The following is a 23,483-nucleotide window of genomic DNA, read 5'->3' as shown; positions in this document are numbered from 1 at the left end:
AAACTGTAACACAACTGGTAGAGTGTAGCTCAACTTTAGCACAACTGGTAGAGTGTTGCTCAACTGTAGCACAACTGGTAGAGTGCAGCTCAACTGTAGCACAACTGGTAGAGTGTTGCTCAACTGTAGCACAACTGATAGAGTGTAGCTCAACTGTAGCACAACTGGTAGAGTGTAGCTCAACTGTAGCACAACTGGTAGAGTGTAGCTCAACTGTAGCACAACTGGTAGAGTGTTGCTCAACTGTAGCACAACTGGTAGAGTGTAGCTCAACTGTAGCACAACTGGTAGAGTGTTGCTCAACTGTAGCACAACTGGTAGAGTGTTGCTCAACTGTAGCTACAACTGGTAGAGTGTATGCTCAACTGTAGCACAACTGGTAGAGTGTTTCTCAACTGTAGCACAACTGGTAGGGTGTAGCTCAACTGTATTACAACTGGTAGAGTGTAGCTCAACTGTAGCACAACTTGTAGAGTGTTGCTCAACTGTAGCACAACTGGTAGAGTGTTGCTCAACTGTAGTTCAACTAGTAGACTGTATCTCAACTGTAGCACAACTGGTAAAGTGTTGCTCAACTGTAATTCAACTGGTAGAGTGTATCTCAAATGTAGCACAACTGGTAGAGTGTTGCTCAACTGTAGTTCAAATAGTAGACTGTATCTCAACTGTAGCACAACTGGTAGAGTGTTGCTCAACTGTAGCACAACTGGTAGAGTGTATCTCAACTGTAGCACAACTGGTAGAGTGTTGCTCAACTGTAGCACAACTGGTAGAGTGTAGCTCAACTGTAGCACAACTGGTAGAGTGTTGCTCAACTGTAGCGCAACTGGTAGAGTGTATCTCAACTGTAGCACAACTGGTAGAGTGTTGCTCAACTGTATTACAACTGGTAGAGTGTAGCTCAACTGTAGCACAACTGGTAGAGTGTTGCTCAACTGTAGCACAACTGGTAGAGTGTTGCTCAACTGTAGCACAACTGGTAGAGTGTTGCTCAACTGTAGCACAACTGGTAGAGTGTTGCTCAACTGTAGCACAACTGGTAGAGTGTAGCTCAACTGTATTACAACTGGTAGAGGGTAGCTCAACTGTAGCACAACTGGTAGAGTGTAGCTCAACTGTAGCACAACTGGTAGAGTGTAGCTCAACTGTAGCACAACTGGTAGAGTGTTGCTCAACTGTAGCACAACTGGTAGAGTGTAGCTCAACTGTAGTTCAACTAGTAGACTGTATCTCAACTGTAGCACAACTGGTAGAGTGTTGCTCAACTGTAGCACAACTGGTAGAGTGTTGCTCAACTGTAGTTCAACTAGTAGACTGTATCTCAACTGTAGCATAACTGGTAGAGTGTATATCAACTGTAGCACAACTGGCAGAGGTTAGCTCAACTGTAGCACCACTGGTATAGCATAGCACACATGCTGATACAATGAATGCCCTGAAGGACTGTTAAGTTGCTTTGGATAAAAACCATCTGTCAAATTTGTAAATGTTTTGACAGGGAACCTAAAAAAAATGGCTTCAGGTGGTAACATCCAAATTAACTGGTTTTATTACAAATATTAAACATGAATAAATCAGTCTGATTACATTTAGTTACAACAGAAGTAATTTGTAAGGGTTTACTTGGGTAGAAATTGATCCTTAAGGTAACAATAGCATGTTATCATATTTAACGCTGAAGTTGGTGCCATCACTGTTTAGTAAACCAGTTTTGCTCTATGAATATGGGTGATATTTAAATGTTTAATTTAAACTAGCACATTACTTCAGTTCAATACGAAAGTATCACAATGGAGGTCCGCTTGTGCATTCCTTTTTATCTGGATAAAGCCAAATTACCTTTGGTCCGCACTACAAATTTGTTTTTCTTAATTTGTATTTTTGACTTGTTTTCCAGTAAAAATATCTAAACATTCTTAAAACAAGGTATATTTACTTGACAAGGAAAATTGCATAAGATATTAAGTCTTGTTTTCAGAGAAATATGACAAAATGTATTAAACTTTATGCTTAAAACAATAAAAAATAAACTTGTTTTCCCTTTGAAATAAGTTTTTCTAACCCTATGGCAAATAGTTTTTTTCTTGTTTTAAGCATAAACTAAATTTAGTGAGATTTCTCTGAAAAGAAGACAAAATATCTAATGCCATTTTGCTTTCAAGAAAATATATATTCTTTTGAGAATGTTTAGATATTTTTACTGGAAAACAACATAAAATACTAATTAATTATTATTATTTTTTTTTTTGGAGTACCAATCCCTCTCAGTCAGAAGGCAGCTCTCTCGCTTTGCTTAGAAATTAGTATGTTCAACATCCACATCTAAAAATTGTATCATACATTTGGCCTCAACTCCTGTGTGTGGGAGTGAAAGAATGCTGTCTGGTAAAATGCTTCCCAAACTTTGGGTCCAAGAAATGTCCTGAGTAATCAATGAGACTGACAGAAGAAGAATTTATTTAGATGTATTCTGTAACACGATGTGGTGATATCTGGTACCGTAAGGCTGTTACTCTTGTCAGACAAAAATTCAGTACTGAATCAGTTTAATTAAAACTAGATGCATGCACTTCTGTTGAAATGCTACCAGGATAGATGATAACTGGCTTGGGTGTTGTGGATCACGGATCTGGCAGAGATGTGAGTTGCAGACACACACTGGACTTGATTTGCTGTTGTACCTCTTGAGCCTGACCCCTACTGTGAGGTGAGGGCAGATTTTGGCAGAAGGGCAGGATGTCATAAATCAGCTGATTACCTTTCATACCTCCTGGATATAAACACATCTTTTGCAAATGTCGCATTTATGACATTGACAAATTTAAAAGGGAGTTATGAATTACACTTACCCACTAACAAGAGAAGTAAATATTTTGAGTTTAACAATAGTTATGTCATCTATTCTTGTATTCAGTGTATTAATATAATATTACATTTGGTTTGGAGTTGACAGATTTGTTTGTCTGAGTAAAACTTTTTCTCCAAGAGTTTCTGCACTCTGTCTACCCATGCTACGGTTTGGCACTGCTAGCTCCCTGATGATTGAGAGCAAAAATCAGGCTCTAAATCTCAAGTCAATTCTTTCACCATGAGAAAATATGTAAAATAACAGTTTGACCAAAATTATGAGTGCTCTGTTGTTTCAGTTTCATTCTACAGGCCATTATTGTCTCAAGGGATTTTCAGTTTCTCATTTCTGTAATCAGGGCCTGACCTTTATACAGAGAAAGTTAGTCACTGTGATGTCTGTAGAACGCATTAAGACAAATCAAATGTCTCAAATGCATAATGACTCATGTGACATGTTTATTTCTAATGGGAGGTATATGTAAGGAAATCAACGGATTTATCATCTCCAACCATACAGTACTACTACACACGTGTGCACAATGATCATCTCCATATGCACTTACAACAAATGCCCAATAGAGGGCAGTACCTACTTTTCGCTGTTAATCTGACAGTCAAGCGCATTGCAACACAGATATATGAAGAAAAATATCTGCCTGATGAACTGTTAATTAATACAGTGGATCATCACTTCACACAGTTTATTTATTTATTTATTTATTTATTTATTTTTTTACAAAAATACATCTACTTTCTAAATAAATCTTTGTTTAAACTTACATACGTAGGCCTACATACACAGTAGCCTACATATCACCTATAGAATTGAACCTGATGAAGTAGGCCTACTGTTCGCGTTTTATGCCAAAATTGGGCTGACTCTGATTACGGATAACTACTGTTTATAATACATAAAATAACATTAATAAAAAAAAAAAAGCATACAAAATACTGTATATTAATAAATTTGTATGTTGCAAGTCAGACTTGGCAACCGTAAACAGTTTGCAGCTAATAAACTAAATTACTTGGTGGAACATTTTTTATTCTGATTATTAATTATTAATCAATGTAACTATTAAAACAATGTGACTTTTATTCTTATTTTAAAATGTAAAAAAAAAATAATAATAATAAAAAAATGTAACGCACGGTTTCTCGAAAAAAAAAAAAAAAGAACAGAAGGACAAGAGGATTGCAGCAGAATTTAGAACGCGTTTTAAATTACGTACACGTTTTGACATCTAGCACCAAACGGATTAGGTAAATTACATTTAATTTTCTTTTAATTAATTATATCTGAAATTCACATTGCCTCTGTGTGGAAGTATTTATCCAATGAGCGCGGAACGGGGCGGAGAGCAACCGTTTATCATGGAGCTGAAGAACGGACACTGATGCAGTACAAGCACGCATCCAGCATCACTCAACATCACATTGGACTGTACCTCCAGCCTCATCTCATCGTATATCCACATCACTTGCACCAGAGCTACAGTCTGGAATTACAAGTAAGCTTTTGTTTTCACTTTTAGTCGAATGTCCATCATTTCTCATTCATCATGATGCATGAAGTTGTAATAGAGGTGCAACCTATTGGCAAATGGCAAGTGTTATACAGAGTTTTACAAGTTTCACTTAAGATTTACATCGTATGGGTGTGGATTTTCTTTCTTTCTTTCTTTCTTTCTTTCTTTCTTTCCTTTTACTATTGAGTTTATTTTAAGATTCTTAAAACATTTTTGTGTATGTTATAAATCTCTCATGATAAACTTACATTTTTTACCTTTGTTAAAACACCTTACAAGAACTGGATCTAGGATGAAACTGAATTCTAAAACAAAAAAGGCAATAATGCAAAGCTATTCTTGTTTTGTCTAATTGGTATTTGCACCTTCTTAACAGATTAAAATATTATCCATGTAACAAAAGGTGTGCAACCCAACACAGTAAAACTGTTTATTATACAAAAGTAAACAATAATGTCCTTGATCAATCATTGATATGTATTAAAGGGATAGTTCACCATTTACTCACCCTCATGCCATCCCAGATGTGTATGACTTTCTTTCTTCTGCTGAACACAAACAAAGATTTTTAGAAGAATATCTCAGCTCTGACGGTCCATACAATTCAAGTGAATGTTGACCAGAACTTTGAAAGTCCAAAAAGCACATAAAGGCAGCATAGAAGTAATCCATAAGACTCCAGTGGTTAAATCCACATCTTTAATCATGATATGATATGTGTGGGTGAGAAACAGATCAATATTCAAGTCATTTTTTACTATAAATTCTCCTCCCTGCCCAGTAGGTGGCGATATGCACAAATAATGCAAACTGCCAAAAACAAAAGAAGAAGAATGTGAAGTGAAAGTGGAGATTCATGGTAAAAAATAACTTAAATATTAATCTGTTTCTCACCCACACCTATCATATCACTTCTGAAGATATGGATTTAAGCACTGGAGTCATATGGATTACTTTTATGCTGCCTTTATGTGCTTTTGGAGCTTCAAAGTTTTGGCCACCATTCACTTGCATTGTATGGACCTACAGAGCTGAAATATTCTTCTAAAAATCTTTGTTTGTCAGAAGAAAGGAAGTCATACACATCTGGGATGGCATGAGGTTGAATAATGAGAGAATTTTCATTTTTGGGTGAACTATCTCTTTTCACATTTTCATGTAAAACAGAAGAATTGCCTCAAAATACTGTAGAGCTTGATGCTTTCTCTGCTCATTTACTCACCCTCATGCCATCCCAGATGTGTATGACTTTCTTTCTTCTGCTGAACACAAACAAAGATTTTTAGAAGAATATCTCAGCTCTGTAGGTCCATACAATGCAAGTAAATGGTGACCAACATTTTGAACCTCCAAAAGCACATAAAGGCAGCATAAAAGTAATCCATAAGACTCCAGTGGATAAATCCATTTCTTCAGAAGTGATATGATAGGTGTGGGTGAGAAACAGATTAATATTTAAGTTCTTTTTTACCATGAATCTCCACTTTCACTTCCACATTCTTCTTCTTTTGTTTTTGGCAGTTTGCATTATTTGTGCATATCGCCACCTACTGGGCAGGGAGGAGAATTTATAGTAAAAAAGGACTTAAATATGGATCTGTTTCTCAACCACACCTATCATATCACGACATCAACAACAATAGATATGGAAAGAGTTTTCTTCTCCTGTTTAAAATTTGAAAAGCCTATTTTGCTATCCTATGCAAAATATACTGTAACTATGCTTAGTTGAATTGTATTATTTGCATTTAGCTTTTTTTCCCTGTTGTCCATGACCCCATCAGAACAGGCCTGTGATCAATTTTGGGGTCACGACGACTAATTGAGAACCACTGTACATCTATTCTGTACCAATAGTCTATACATCTATTTTCCCACCATACTCAAAATACTTTCACCTCATGGGAAATTAGCATTACATATGGAATAGGAAAATATATTTTGCACTTATCCTGATGAGAAACTTCACTCATTGTCTTCTACAATATTATGACGCTGGTATGCGGCGCATCAATTGTGTAGTCAGTCTTCTCTTCATCTGTGGGTTTTGAGGAAATAACAGAAAACACCTGCTCTCCTGTGCCTCTCACTGATCATTTTCTCACTTTTATTCTCCATTATAACGTCAAATGAAATAATTGAAATTGCGTTTTTTTCTAACTTGAGCTCACCACAAGGAAATCAATATCTGGTTTTGGGGCTTACACGAAGCAAGCAATAACTTTTCTGTCACATGAAAGAAATTGGTCTTGCTCATCTGCGCAGGCCTTTGTTAGCCAGAGCTTTTATTGACATGATTAAATTTGACATGAGAGACTCTGATAAGATCCATCTCTTGAAAGAAAGAAAATCTGGACAATTTCCTTTTCTCCTTCTAGGGATGGATATTAGTGTTTGGACTTTTTAGCTGAGGTTTTACAGTTGTACAATGGGTTGCAATTTCTGGACTGAGCCTCAATAGACTCTTTAGGGCTGTTCACACAGGACGCATGTCTGCGCTGTTTTGGAATAGTTTTTCCAATGCAAACATGCACTAGATAGCAGATAACAATTTCCACGCAGAAATAGCTAGTAAATTTAACAGACCATATTTTCGAGTAACGGCTACACAGAATTCTTGGTGATTTTAATTAGTATTTCTCAAGTAAAGTTTACTTTGCAATTCTCTGTTTCAAGTAAATTTTACTACCTCTTTGTTTGTACATTTTACTCAAGCAAAGTAGCACTGAATTTAGCCATACTTTTAAAAGTGTATAGCAATTAAACGCTTTTTTTTTTTTTTTTTTTAACTTTTTTTTTACATATTTAGTCTTGTACCACATGACACATGGATGCCTTCCACATGGAAGTTTAATGCATGCTATGTAGTATATTAGAAAACATCACCTTACTTTTAATAGTGATAGAAACCAGATCCAGAGCTGCGCACACAGACCTCAACAGTTTATGCACAAAGCACAATGATGGTAACAATCAACAGATAATATTTGTGATCATGAACAGGTAATTTTGAGTAGAAAATGAACTTCAGACTTCACAAAACAAAGTAAATCAACTTGCAAACAGTGAAACCATGCAAGTTCATTAATTATTCAAGCCAATTGGATGCTGAGAATACCAGCTTTGAAAAGTTTATTAAAATGTACTTATTTTATTTACCTGTGAATTTTACTCAAATTAGAAAATAAATATAAGAAGGGTTTCTCCTTTAGGACTTATACACAATGATGCATTGAAGAGACATCAAACAATCAAAAATAATTTTTACTTATAAGATAGAGCATTCGTTTTTACATGATTGAATTGAGTACAAATGTAGAATTTACTTATTTTTTTTCAAGTTCATGCTTAAACTATCTTATTCAATGTCAAAAGTACTTAATCTTTACTGATATATTACTTAAAGAAAGAAAAAAAATTCAGTGAATATTTCCATAAATACCACATAGTTTTTGGTACTGGAACCAAACGTGATTTTGTCAAGATAATCAAAACAAACAATATAAAAAACTATATATATATTTGTATATAATTGTTTAAGAGAAATGCATATTTTAAACAAATTATTCCTTTCATTTTCTTAACAAGTCAATTTTGACCTGTATGGTAAAAACCAGTTGTGACCTTTCACCTTCTGACTTTCTAGATATTTTGCAACATTAAATAGTTATTTGTATATCTATGAATCAAATTTGACCTAAAAATATTTCAAATTATCTCAAATTTAGCCCCTAGCCCCATACGGTTCTCTAGCTCCCCCCCTCCACACACACACACACATGTTGGTGCAGCTATCATTATGAGGACTCTCCATAGACATAATGATTTTTATACTGTACAAACTATAGATCCTATCCCCTAACCCTAACCCCACCCCTAAACCTAACCCTCACAAAAAACTTTCTGCATTTTTACATTTTCAATAAAACATCATTTAGTATGTTTTTTTAAGTGATTTGAATTATGGGGACACTAGAAATGTCCTCATAAACCACATTTATAGCATAATCCCCTAGTAATTACCAGTTTGTAACCTAAAAAAAGTCCTTGTAAACCACTTAAACCTGCCCCCACACACACACACACACCGTGGATCCGCCGTGGATCAGACTTGTTGGTCCAGCACATCCCACAGATGCTCAATTGGATTGAGATCTGGGGAATTTGGAGGCCAGGGCAACACCTTGAACTCTTCATCATGTTCCTGAAACCATTCCCAAACAATGTGTGCAGTGTGGCAGGGCGCCTTATCCTGCTGAAAGAGGCCTTTGTCATCAAGGAATACTATTGCCATGAAGAAGTGTACCTGGTCTGCAATGATGTTTAGGTAGGTGGCACGTGTCAAATTGATGTCCACTTGAATGGCCGGACCTAGGGTTTCCCAGCAGAACATTGCCCAGAGCATCACACTCCCTTCACCGGCTTGTCGTCTTCCCACAGTGCATCCTGGTGCCATCACTTCCCCAGGTAAACAGAGCACACGTACACGGCCGTCCATGTGATGTAAAAGAAAACGGTACTCATCGGACCAGGCGACCTTCTTACACCAGTTACGACACTCATGTGCCCGTTGTAGGTGCTTTCAATGATGGACAGGGGTCATCATGGGCACCCTGACCGGTCTGCGGCTACGCAGCCCCATGTGCAGCAGGGTGCGATGCACTGTGTGTTGTGACACATTACTCCTGTAATCATCATTTATTTATTTGTTCTCCCCTTTTTCTCCCCAATTTGGAATGCCCAATTCCCAATACGCTCTAAGTCCTCGTGGTGGCGTAGTGACTCACCTCAATCTGGGTGGCGGAGGACGAATCTCAGTTGCCTCCACGTCTGAGACCTTCAATCTCATCACGTGGCTTGTTGAGCACGTTACCACGGAGACATAGTGTGTGTGGAGGCTTCACACTAATCTTCGCGGCATCCATTCACAACCCACCACACTCCCCACCGAGAGCGAACCACATTATAGCGACCACGAGGAAGTTACCCCATGTGACTCTACCCTCCCTAGCAACTGGGCCAATTTGGTTGCTTAGGAGACCTGGTTGGATTCACTCAGCATCTTTACCCACTGAGCTACTCAGGCCCCCCTCCTGTAACTATCATTAAAATTTTCTCTGACATTTGCCACAGTAGACCTTCTGTTGGTTCAGACCAGATGAGATAGCCTTCGTTGCCCTCGCGCATCGATGAGCCTTGGGCGCCCAACACCCTGTCGCCTGTTTATGGTTTGTCCCTCCTCGGACCACTGTTAGTAGGTACTCACCACTGCTGACTGGGAGCACCTCACAAGCCTTGCTGTTTCAGAAATGCTCTGACCCGTCATCTGGCCATAACAACTTGACCATTGTCAAAGTCACTCATGTCTTTACTCCTGCCCATTTCTCTTGCATTCAACACGTTGACTATAAGAACTGATTGTTCACTTACCATCTAATCTACCCAGACCTTGACTTCTGGCCTTGTTTGGAGATGTTCAACGTTATTCGCTTCACCTGTGAGTAGTCATAATGTTTTGGCTCATCAGTATACAGTGTATATATATATATATATATATATATATATATATATATATATATATATATATATATATATATATATATATATACAGGTGCATCTCAATAAATTAGAATGTTGTGGAAAAGTTCATTTATTTCAGTAATTCAACTCAAATTGTGAAACTCGTGTATTAAATAAATTCAATGCACACAGACTGAAGTAGTTTAAGTCTTTGGTTCTTTTAATTGTGATGATTTTGGCTCACATTTAACAAAAACCCACCAATTCACTATCTCAAAAAATTAGAATATGGTGACATGCCAATCAGCTAATCAACTCAAAACACCTGCAAAGGTTTCCTGAGCCTTCAAAATGGTCTCTCAGTTTGGTTCACTAGGCTACACAATCATGGGAAAGACTGCTGATCTGACAGTTGTCCAGAAGACAATCATTGACACCCTTCACAAGGAGGGTAAGCCACAAACATTCATTGCCAAAGAAGCTGGCTGTTCACAGAGTGCTGTATCCAAGCATGTTAACAGAAAGTTGAGTGGAAGGAAAAAGTGTGGAAGAAAAAGATGCACAACCAACCGAGAGAACCGCAGCCTTATGATTGTCAAGCAAAATCGATTCAAGAATTTGGGTGAACTTCACAAGGAATGGACTGAGGCTGGGGTCAAGGCATCAAGAGCCACCACACACAGACGTGTCAAGGAATTTGGCTACAGTTGTCGTATTCCTCTTGTTAAGCCACTCCTGAACCACAGACAACGTCAGAGGTGTCTTACCTGGGCTAAGGAGAAGAAGAACTGGACTGTTGCCCAGTGGTCCAAAGTCCTCTTTTCAGATGAGAGCAAGTTTTGTATTTCATTTGGAAACCAAGGTCCTAGAGTCTGGAGGAAGGGTGGAGAAGCTCATAGCCCAAGTTGCTTGAAGTCCAGTGTTAAGTTTCCACAGTCTGTGATGATTTGGGGTGCAATGTCATCTGCTGGTGTTGGTCCATTGTGTTTTTTGAAAACCAAAGTCACTGCACCCCTTTACCAAGAAATTTTGGAGCACTTCGTGCTTCCTTCTGCTGACCATCTTTTTAAAGATGCTGATTTCATTTTCCAGCAGGATTTGGCACCTGCCCACACTGCCAAAAGCACCAAAAGTTGGTTAAATGACCATGGTGTTGGTGTGCTTGACTGGCCTGCAAACTCACCAGACCTGAACCCCATAGAGAATCTATGGGGTATTGTCAAGAGGAAAATGAGAAACAAGAGACCAAAAAATGCAGATGAACTGAAGGCCACTGTCAAAGAAACCTGGGCTTCCATACCACCTCAGCAGTGCCACAAACTGATCACCTCCATGCCACGCTGAATTGAGGCAGTAATTAAAGCAAAAGGAGCCTCTACCAAGTATTGAGTACATATACAGTAAATGAACATACTTTCCAGAAGGCCAACAATTCACTAAAAATGTTTTTTTTATTGGTCTTATGATGTATTCTAATTTTTTGAGATAGTGAATTGGTGGGTTTTTGTTAAATGTGAGCCAAAATCATCACAATTAAAAGAACCAAAGACTTAAACTACTTCAGTCTGTGTGCATTGAATTTATTTAATACACGAGTTTCACAATTTGAGTTGAATTACTGAAATAAATGAACTTTTCCATGACATTCTAATTTATTGAGATGCACCTGTATATTCTTTTTTTTTTTTTTTTTTGCCTTCTTTGTTTTTCTAGAACATTATAGGCTGGGGTTTTATATAGAACCCTAGTGACATTTTCTGTGTATAAAGCCAGTCCTTCACAGTTCTTATTAAAGTCTGATCAATCAGGGTGTCATTCTCAATTGATTTCTCAAGCTGCCATAGTCTTGCACGTCTAAATTAAAGGTTGCATTTCTGAGAAATTGGCTGAGCCAGTTGTTATTTTGAACTCCATTTGACCCATTGATTAGCATTTAGAAGGGCTTTTGGATTGAAAATTGCTTCAATACAACCCACAGTTACATTATTTAATTTATCATTATTGATAAAGGTTTATGGAGGAGATTATTATAAAAAAATTGTTTAAGAAGGTAAAAGCACCAGTAGGAATATACTGTACGTATTTGTTGTAGAGAGATGACAGATGGCCTATTTTACATTTGGAAGTTAACTAATTATTTTGGATTATTGAGTGTAAAGTAATGGATTGCAGGCAGCCAGAGGGTGTTATTTAGTTTTGGGGGTATTAGAGAGTCACAGACAAATGGTGAGAAACAGTTTTTGAAAGTTTTTCTCTGTCTGTAAACAACTAATCAAAAATGTGTAGGTTTGAAGTTATCCCTAGAGTGAGAAAAAAAGTGTTTGTTTTTTCTTTTATCATTATTCAAATTTTAGTTGGCAATGCCCTTGAATCACAAATAAGCCCTAAGCAATTTTTTCTTCAGATGTGGCCCTCCAGTGTGGAATCTAGAGCCCATGACACTCTCTTAAAATGGTTGTGAATGAAACAAAGCTCCATCAAAGCATGCAAATGCAGGGAAATTGCAGAATTATAGGTTTGCTTTTTGAAAAAAATTAAAAATAAATAAATAAAAGATTTGAAAGTAGTTCATTTTGTACACTGTTTTCTATATTACAAAGTGGTAACATTTTTATTCTGAATATTATTGTTAATAAATGTACTATTGATTGAACAGTGATGTATTTGATCATGGAGGCTCTGCGTTACAGTGATTTTACCTTGGTTTTCTGCAAAAGAAAAAAAGAAAAAGAAAAAAAAACCCAACAAAAACATCTTTGGAAAAAAAATACTTAAACTAGCCTTAGCTGGTCTCCCAGCCTGATCATGATGATTTTAGCTGACTAGCTGAAAAGTGCCCAAAACCACTCTAAAACCAGTCAACAGACCAGTCTGAACAGGCTGGGAAACCAGCTTAGGCTAGTTTAAGTATTTTTTTTTTTTCAGCAGGGTTAAGGCAGAGTTCAGGACTCTTTTTAGCCTCTTAGCTGTTTTTGTTGTTGTTAGGACAGAATAATCTTAAATAGAGAGCATGATTCATACACATGACCTCTTTTCCTACTGTCATTAGAAAAATTCCCTTATTATGATCTCAAATCAGTTATGCAGCCTCTGCTATAGTATTAAAGGCCAGAATAGGGTGATGCCAACTGGTCCCAGATCAGCCTAAATAAGGGTGTCCTCTACACTGCTACTGTCTCCTCCAGGTATGGTAGTGAGTTGGTGCTTCTTTGACAGAGCTGTGCCAGATTTATCTCTCCTCTTGTCAGTATCATTATACACCTTCCTTTTTAAGCTCCCTTTCCCTTTGCCAAATCCAAATGTCACAAATTTAATTAGTTTGCAGACAAAATGTCACCTAATGATAAATCCAAAATGTCACACAGATAAAATATTACATGATTGATGTTGGCAAGTTTATGACTGTACAAGAACGTAAGATATTGTCTGTTTGATTACCCAATTCAGCAAGTGTTAATTACAATTATGGGCATCTTCGGTTATTAGTTAATCTGTGCAGCATTGCTAATTTTGTTCATGGGATTGTTACAATTAAAAAATTTGTAATTATGAGTTTATGAAATTTGAGATGGTCTTGTTTGAAGTGTGCCTAATGAATGCCTGAAACAAATGGTTCTGTGTGCCTGAAAATGTGTAGGGTAGATTGGGGCTATTTGTCACAATGGCCATACCTCTGTAAAGTTTGAGTCAAAAGTCAAATGTGTGTTTTCTCTAGCAGTGGAGTTTGTATCTTGGTTTCAAACACCTATTTCAAAACCTAATAACCTTCAAACTAATGTCATATTTTTGCTATAGCTTTAGAATAAACAAGTGAAAATACATTTTGGCATAGATACATGCAAAGGTCAATGAAAGGTTAAACTATGTTTTCAAGACAGTAGTTTTTTTCATAAATGCCAGGTCAGAGCAAGTTGTCTCGTGGATTTTAAAAATGTATTCAATTTATTATTTTATTAATAAAGTAATATCTAATTTTACAACTCTGTTGCCTTGATGATGTAAAGCTGTAAACCCTAAAACCCTAAAATAACTGTAAATTCAGCCATTTAAACAACTTTACAGCTCAATTAATACACAAGTTTTAACAGAAAAATTTTAGTGCTTTTATAAAATTATAAGCTTCACAATTCTGCCTTTAAACTCTCCAAAATGTGGCCCCATTCACTTTAATTGTATGTGACTCACTCTTTATCTTGATGTTTTTGCTTTTTTTTTTTTTTTTGTGATAATTAACATTATGCCACAAATGCTATCGGTTTAGCTTAACATGTACTGAACCCAGAATATTCCCTTAATGGCAGGTTCCATTGTGACAACTTACCCCATATAATGAAACAACATTCCCTGCTATTGTCATAAAAGGTCAACTTGTGCTCAATGAACCATATCTTTTTCCTGGGCAATAACATTTGAAATGATCAATACCTTTTTTGTCTCTAAAGCGATAGTTCACCCAAAAATGAAAATTCTCTCCTCATTTAGTCACCCTCATGCCATCCCAGATGTGTTTGACTTTCTTTCTTCAGCTGAACACAAAGATTTTCAAAATAATATTTCAGCTCTGTTGGTCCACACAATTCAACTGAATGGTGACCAAAACTTTAAAGCTCCAAAAGCACATAAAGGCAGCATAAAAGTAATACACACAACTTCAGTGGTTTAATCCATGCCTTCAGAAGTGATATGATAGGTGTGAGTGAGAAACAGATTAATATTTAAGTACTTTTTACTCTTAAATTCTCCACTTTCAATTTCTTCTTTTGTTTTTGGCGATTCACATTCTTCATGCATATTGCCACCTACTGGGCAGGGAGGAGAATTTATAGAAAGAAAGGATTTAAATATTTATCTGTTTCTCACCCACACCTATCATATCGCTTCTATATCTGAAGATATAGATTTATTATAGATACAATTTTGGTCACCATTCACTTGCATTGTTTGGACCTACAGAGCTGAAAATAGTCTTCTAGAAATCTTAATTTGTGTTCAGCAGTAGAAAGAAAGTCATTCACATCTGGGATGGCATGAGGGTGAGTAAATGATGAGAGAATTTGCATTTTTGGGTGAACTATCCCTTTAAGGTATGTGCTTGTATATTAAATAACTTTCAAAAATAAACTGGAGTAAATAAATAAACTGAAATCACTGTAGTTAAAAGTGTGACAACTAGCCCCAGTCTCTCCTAACTGTTAATATTTTTCATAGTAATACTGTAAATAATGTTCCTTTGTAGATGAAGACTACAGAAGTGGAGCCAGGACTCTTCACTGACAGCTACTGCAAAGTATGCAGCGCTCAGCTTATCTCCGAGTCACAGAGAGTCGCCCACTATGAGGTGAGTAACGCACACACAAAGTATAAACATTTACTTACATCCGTTAACTTTATCTGCTGTCAATAATTTCCTTCGGTCTGCTGCGCACTTTCTTAAATGAGGGCAGAAAAGTAGGTTAATTAGATTTTAGCTGCTAATATTCAGATGCAATTAAAAAAGGGGTGTAAAATTTCACCCACCATCAATCACAGCATGCAAATCTTTTTTTTTTATAATGTCAAAATAGATATAGTATGTGAGTAGGTCAGTTGTATGAAATTATATATTCTATTTTACGCACACTTTAACCATTACAAACACAAGTTACATGACTACACAGTGTCTTATAGACCATTTTGAACTTCTATATTGTGCTGACCAAGCATGGGTGTTACAATAATTGCCGTCTTTGTGCAAGCATTTTAGTACATTTTAAAAGAGGTAATTGCTTTTATTTATTTGCGGCAGTTAATGGTTCGCCGATTCATAGAGCCCAGCAGGAGTAGCCATTAAAAGGACACATATGGATTACTAGCAGCGCATTGTCAGCATTCTGTCTTTCTTAAAATCTCCCAGTTTTTCCCTGCAGCTTGCTAGGAGAAACATTATTCCTGGCAATTTTAGAGCAGTTTTCAATGGTAGAATCCAAGTCATATAATTGCATGCCAGTGCATTTAATATCTACATATGTGATTTGACAGCTACGCCTACAGTTATCTCAAAAAGTCAATAGGTGTACTCGACTTCAAGCAGCGCTGCACAGACCGATCAGCACTGTACTTGAAGTAGTGCATGTCGGTTAGAAATTTTGCCGGACTTGAAACGGTGACACGGTGGTGACGTATGCCATCAAAGTACCGCGAGAGCGATTCAAGAGCAGCCGGCTGGTGCAGCCGCTGCAGTTTCTCCAGAGCGGCTGCATGAGCTCTGAATGACAACACAGCTTATTTGTGATTGGCCAGACTCACAACGTGACAACGGTTACATGTGTTTCAAGGGCTGCATCCACAATGGCATACTTCACATTCTACTCTTACTACTTCTGCTACATCAGTTTATTGCAGAAATAAGAGTAGTATGCCGTTACAAAGGTGTTTATTCTGACACCTCCAGTTCTGCGAAAAGTTTCACAAATCCGTGTTTTTATAACAGTACATGTTTATATCATATTATATTATGTTTGTCATAGTAATATTATGTTTAATAATAAAAAAAAAACATTCAGCATGATTAAAAATACTGACTCCTTTTTTGGTATTAAAATAATACAGGCTTTTATTGGACTTTCTTCTTGTACACACAGCAGACACTGTATTAAGCAGTTATTTTGTGTAAAATTCAAGCATCTATCTATCTGAATTTCACTCTTTCTGCAAACATCGCGTGATCTTCCGTGACTGGTGTAGGTTCAGCAGATGACATGAAGCGCAAAATGTCCGGCTTGACTGCTCTCTTTTCAACTCCTCCCCCGACTGCAACCGGCAAATCTCGCCGATAGGTAAATCGAGATGCTGTTCAAGTCGAACACTTCTATTGGCTCTAACCAAGGGCGTAGCAGCCGCAGGGGATGTGGGGGACATGTCCCCCACACTCTTTAAAAAGGTGATTTTTGTCCCCTGTACTTTTCCAAGCTAAACCCATACCGAGTCCAAATTGTGGATTTGTATACAGTATTCTTTGCGTTTTTTTACTTTGGGCTGCTTGAGCGACCATCCAGCCAATCACAGGTGAGTTTTATGAGCCGAAACAACCCTTACGTAATAGGCCATCAGTCAGACAGTCTAATCAACATGGCTTCGTTCATTTCTACATAGCTGCTTTCAACAATGCTCATTTATCCATGTTTTTTTTATCAGCATTGATGTTTATCTAAATTAATCATCTAGAGATGACGAACACACAAATGAGAGTTATTTATCGGCATATCATACCTGATTGGCAGCATTACATGAAATGCACTGCAGAAAAAAAACAAAACAAAGGTCAATCCTTTTTTTAAGCACACATTGTAAGTGGAGTTTATATCAGCTCCTGTTTTTTACCTCTATGTTGGTGTGCAGTCAACAAACTGTAGGAAAAAAGATAGATCTGCTGTGTTCTTAGAACACATGTATTTTATGGACATTATTGAAACTCACTATAATTATTATAAGACTATTATTGTTGTCTTTTGATAAAAGTCATGCACAGCAGCTCTCAAACTGTAGGGAAATGATAGAGTTGCTTTGTTTCTATAATGCTTAAAACCTCTACTAAAGTCTCTTGGTAGGTCTGTATACATACAAATTTTAAAGGATTACAATTTTCTTTTGATCATTGATTCAGTGACTCATTTCACACAAGACACTCATTTGTCACCACCTTCTGGCATCACCAGAATTGGTCACTGAATCACTAAATGGATCTGAATGAATTTTGGTGAACGTAGTCAAAACACTCAAGCCACTTGGATAAATGTAAATCCCACAATTCACAAGCACAGAGTAAAAATAAAATTGTGCACATGCACAATTGTCATTATAGTAATTGATTAAATAATTTATTCAGGACCAGCTTGTGCTCAGTCTTTTATTGTCATGTGTGAAACAGAAGCAAGTGCTCCACAAGATGCCCTTTATTTTTGCAGCTAATTTTGCATAATTTTGCAGTTATTTTGCATACTTAAATCTTTAAAATACTTCAAATATTAAAAGTAAATAATAAGTATATATTAATATAATACTTATATCATACTTGTATGTTAATATATACTGAAATATGTTAATACTGCATTGTAAGTGTTGGGTTTGTGTGAGCAGGGGTTAAATTGGGATTTCGTAGGTGGGGGAACTCTAAAAACCAGGTTATGTCTATCATTATTTACGTATGTCATTATTCAACTTAATTGTAAAATAAAATAAAAAAAATAAAAATAAATGCTGAATCAACAAAAATGGAGTACACATCAAAATACAAATAACAGTGAAACCTTTTACAGTGTGTCGGTCGAGTGTTCTTTTGTTCTCAAGTTGTAGGCCTGTGATATTTTGATCTGATGTCTGATGTGATTTATTCTTGATTCAAAACCCCTTTGGGTATTCAGCTTTTTAACAAGAAAAGTCAATTCACTACTGCACATCAGTGGATCTAAGAAACGGGTGAGCAGTTGATTCCATATTATGTGATTTCTATGTATCGGAGATTGGACCACGGTGCGGTACAGAAGTGGAACGTGTGTCTATGCTGGAGTGTGCGGTCTCATGCTGCTCTTGAATATGCTGGCTCCACCAGTGTCCGCAACTGACTAGAACAAAGCATAATGAGCTTGAAATATTTTATAAGTACACTCACTAAATAGAGACAGAATGTGTCAAGTGGATCAAACAAAAACCACAACGGAGAATACAATACATGGGAAGGACTGACAAACAAGAATTTTTTTTCTTTTTAGAATCAAAGGTGCCGGAACCCTGTTCCGGACAATATCGGCCCAATTTAACCCCTGTGTGTGAGCCACCTACTGACAGCTGTGTCCCCCCCCCCACTTTTAAAATGACTATTACACCCCTGGCACTATCTCAGATCTTAGAAATACCCAGCTGTTCCTCATTCGCTCTTTCCACCCTACACCATTTCACCAACCAACCTGTGGAATTAGATGTGCTGGCCTTTATATTGTATTCCAATCATCCAATCACATAGACAAGCTGAGGCTCCCCAAAAAATGTAATCACGATTTTTGTCAAATGCTCTATAGATGACAATGTCCCACCCACTCATACCACCTGCAAGCAAATAACAAATCATAACATAACTAAAGCCTGTTGGCTATTTAAAAAAAAAGGGGAAAAGCCCTTCGTTATGACCCGCCAAATCTCCTGTTTTAATAGGAAACACGTCAACACAGCAAAGAAAACTGCGCTCGTCAGGCTCTTTAAAGTACTTAAAGAGCAGTGAAGCTACCCTTATAAAATAGCCATTAGCAACAAGCTACTAAAGAAAAGGCCCATTGTACAAGGGTGCCTGGGATTGTTCCTGGCAGGCAGCAGATGCCCTAACCCCACCCCTAATCCTAACCAAATGGAGCCTGTAAAGGCCCCAACACACTTACTGGGAAGTTCTTCTTCGTTCAGAGGTAAAGTTCGAAACAGCTGAGTAACAACATACTTCTAGCGAACATTCAGACACTTGCCACACCGCTGAGGGAGGCATTTAGAGGAGCATTTAAATATAAGGATGCTCAAGACTACATATACAGGTGCATCTCAATAAATTAGAATGTCGTGGAAAAGTTAATTTATTTCAGTAATTCAACTCAAATTGTGAAACTCATGTATTAAATAAATTCAATGCACACAGACTGAAGTAGTTTAAGTATTTGGTTATTTTAATTGTGATGATTTTGGCTCACATTTCACAAAAACCCACCAATTCACTATCTCAAAAAATTAGAATATGGTGACATGCCAATCAGCTAATCAACTCAAAACACCTGCAAAGGTTTCCTGAGCCTTCAAAATGGTCTCTCAGTTTGGTTCACTAGGCTACACAATCATGGGGAAGACTGCTGATCTGACAGTTGTCCAGAAGACAATCATTGACACCCTTCACAAGGAGGGTAAGCCACAAACATTCATTGCCAAAGAAGCTGGCTGTTCACAGAGTGCTGTATCCAAGCATGTTAACAGAAAGTTGAGTGGAAGGAAAAAGTGTGGAAGAAAAAGAGGCACAACCAACCGAGAGAACCGCAGCCTTATGAGGATTGTCAAGCAAAATCGATTCAAGAATTTGGGTGAACTTCACAAGGAATGGACTGAGGCTGGGGTCAAGGCATCAAGAGCCACCACACACAGACGTGTCAAGGAATTTGGCTACAGTTGTCGTATTCCTCTTGTTAAGCCACTCCTGAACCACAGACAACGTCAGAGACGTCTTACCTGGGCTAAGGAGAAGAAGAACTGGACTGTTGCCCAGTGGTCCAAAATCCTCTTTTCAGATGAGAGCAAGTTTTGTATTTCATTTGGAAACCAAGGTCCTAGAGTCTGGAGGAAGGGTGGAGAAGCTCATAGCCCAAGTTGCTTGAAGTCCAGTGTTAAGTTTCCACAGTCTGTGATGATTTGGGTTGCAATGTCATCTGCTGGTGTTGGTCCATTGTGTTTTTTGAAAACCAAAGTCACTGCACCCGTTTACCAAGAAATTTTGGAGCACTTCAGGCTTCCTTCTGCTGACCAGCTTTTTAAAGATGCTGATTTCATTTTCCAGCAGGATTTGGCACCTGCCCACACTGCCAAAAGCACCAAAAGTTGGTTAAATGACCATGGTGTTGGTGTGCTTGACTGGCCAGCAAACTCACCAGACCTGAACCCCATAGAGAATCTATGGGGTATTGTCAAGAGGAAAATGAGAAACAAGAGACCAAAAAATGCAGATGAGCTGAAGGCCACTGTCAAAGAAACCTGGGCTTCCATACCACCTCAGCAGTGCCACAAACTGATCACATCCATGCCACGCCGAATTGAGGCAGTAATTAAAGCAAAAGGAGCCCCTACCAAGTATTGAGTACATATACAGTAAATGAACATACTTTCCAGAAGGCCAACAATTCACTAAAAATGTTTTTTTTTTTTATTGGTCTTATGATGTATTCTAATTTTTTGAGATAGTGAATTGGTGGGTTTTTGTTAAATGTGAGCCAAAATCATCACAATTAAAAGAACCAAAGACTTAAACTACTTCAGTCTGTGTGCATTGAATTTATTTAATACACGAGTTTCACAATTTGAGTTGAATTACTGAAATAAATGAACTTTTCCACGTCATTCTAATTTATTGAGATGCACCTGTAAAATATCAACTAATGTACCATTGAAATGTGTTATCAATGAAATCATGGCTCAATCAATGAGTAGAATTCACACGAGATCAGTAAAAGAAGTTGTTTCAACCAATTGATGATGATATAAAGTAATATATATATGCAGTAGATATTGTGTAATTTGTCTTGTTTACATTCTGAATTCATGACGCTAATGCTCTAACACACTATACACACCAATTATATGAATAATACAAACCACCGAAATGAACTCAAAAACACCTTCTTTTTGTCCAGATTTTGTTCTAAATGACATCACATGTAGTTTTATAGCAAAGTTCGGGAGGAGCATGTTCATTCAATCTGACCAATCACATCGCCAGAATAAGCGTATACAAACAGCTGCTTTCATCCATGCTGCGATGATTCCTCCAGCATCCCTCCGCCACCATAGCTAATAAAACTATAAAATGCGCTAAATTCTCATAAAGAGTGAAAAAAAAAACAAACAAACAAAAAAAAAACATTTGCTACAAAAAAGATGTGAAATGTTTTGCAGGAACTTCTGTGCAGGGCCTCAGATGAATTGGTGAATCATTTAAGTGAATCGTTCTGATGTGCTTAATTTACATGAACCATCCGAACAAACCATTTCAATCAAATTATTCTTCCCACTGCTACATATGTGAAAGAGAGGAAAAGCTGCACTGTTTTGAAAACAGTTGAACTGTTGTCACTCTACTATAAACATAGTAAAGTTAGCATCACTACTTTTCGTTAGTTTTAGTCCATTTCTACTGCCCAACATCTTCAGTTGACTCTTGGTATTTATCTCTGTCGTCCTAGCCGATACATTGGCCCGATAAGAGCCCAGACAGTCCTTGATTCAGATGAACTTCATGCATATCATGTGTCATTACCCCAGCCGTGAACGTCGATGTTTTAATTATTGCAATCGCTTTCCATCTCCTGAAGGAATTGAGCCATGTGGTCGACACTTGGGCTGGCAGAGAAACAGCTGTTAGCTTGTTAACCCAATCTAAAGTCTGATCTTCGGTGCAATATCATGTCTCTTATGTTTAAATGATGAGGCTTTCACATAAGAGGTTCAGATTTTATCTGGCCTTCTTGTGCTTGGCATGGTTATGCAAGATGTCTGTTGATACATGGACCAGCTGGGTTCTCTTATTTGACAGCATTCCCAAATGAAAGATCACATACTGTAGGAAACATCTCTTTTAGTGCAGTAGGTCACAATCTTACAGTAACTACGTACCATCTAGTCTCATGTAGTCTGGTATGTCTTGTGGCATAAGTTTGGTTCATAGTACGTCTTATTCTGGCCAAGAAGGACAGTTGAAGGACAGTTTTGATTGAAGGACAGTTTAACACCACCAACTCTAGAAGCATATGGCAGGGAATTAACATCATCACGGACTTTAAAGGGAATAAAAACTCCGCCACGAACACTGCTGCCTCTCTCCCGGATGAGCTAAATACTTTTTATGCTCATTTCGAGGGAAATAACACCACTCTCATGGAGAGAGTTCTCGTGGCCGAAGCTACAGAGGTTAGTTTACTCTCCGTCTCTGTAGCGGATGTAACCCGATCCTTCCAACGGGTGAATATCCGCAAAGCCGCGGGTCCAGATGGCATTCCGGGCCGCGTCATCAGAGCATGTGCAAACCAACTGGCTGGTGTTTTTACGGACATTTTCAACCTTTCCCTCTCTTTGTCTGTAGTCCCCACATGCTTTAAAATGTCCACCATTGTGCCTGTACCAAAGCAATCCAAAATCACTTGCTTAAATGACTGCCGTCCTGTTGCTCTGACCCCCATCATCAGCAAATGCTTTGAGAGACTAATCAGAGATTACATCTGCTCTGTGCTGCCTCCATCACTGGACCCATTGCAGTTTGCTTACCGCAACAACCGCTCCACTGATGACGCCATTGCATCCACAATACACACTGCTCTCTCCCACCTGGAAAAAAAGAACACTTATGTGAGAATGCTGTTTGTAGACTACACCTCAGCATTCAACACCATAGTGCCCTCCAAGCTTGATGAGAAACGCCGGGCTCTTGGCTTAAACAGCTCACTGTGCAGCTATATCCGGGACTTCCTGTCAAGCAGACGCCAGGTGGTTAGAATGGGCAGCAACATCTCATCATCACTGACGCTCAACATTGGAGCCCAGCAGGGCTGTGTTCTCAGCCCACTCCTGTATTCCCTGTACACACATGACTGTGTGGCAACACACAGCTCCAATGCCATCATTAAGTTTGCTGATGATACGACGGTGTTAGGTCTGATTACTGACAATGATGAAACAGCCTACAGAGAGGAGGTGCGCATTCTGACACACTGGTGTCAGGAGCACAACCTCTCCCTCAACGTCAGTAAGACAAAGGAGCTTGTGGTGGACTTCAGGAGAAGAGAAAGAGAACACAGCCCCATCACCATCAATACA

The 23,483-nt window shown here is 37.9% G+C and overlaps 1 protein-coding gene across 1 annotated transcript in view; it reads left to right on the top strand.

The window, feature by feature from the left end:
- The first annotated feature begins 2,584 nt into the window (after positions 1-2,584).
- LOC127433655 (zinc finger matrin-type protein 4-like) overlaps positions 2,585-23,483 on the top strand; it is a 62,181-nt gene continuing 41,282 nt past the window's right edge. The window contains exons 1-3 of the mRNA XM_051685736.1: positions 2,585-2,640; positions 4,179-4,361; positions 15,136-15,237. Of these exons, the coding sequence (XP_051541696.1) occupies positions 2,596-2,640; positions 4,179-4,361; positions 15,136-15,237 (330 nt within the window). The 5' untranslated portion in view covers positions 2,585-2,595. The remainder of the gene's footprint in view (positions 2,641-4,178; positions 4,362-15,135; positions 15,238-23,483) is intronic.

Source organism: Myxocyprinus asiaticus, chromosome 43 (assembly GCF_019703515.2).
Source record: "Myxocyprinus asiaticus isolate MX2 ecotype Aquarium Trade chromosome 43, UBuf_Myxa_2, whole genome shotgun sequence".
Lineage (NCBI taxonomy): Eukaryota > Metazoa > Chordata > Actinopteri > Cypriniformes > Catostomidae > Myxocyprinus > Myxocyprinus asiaticus.
The sequence above is the reverse complement of the archived record's forward strand: the minus strand, read 5'-3'. Positions and strand labels throughout refer to the sequence as shown.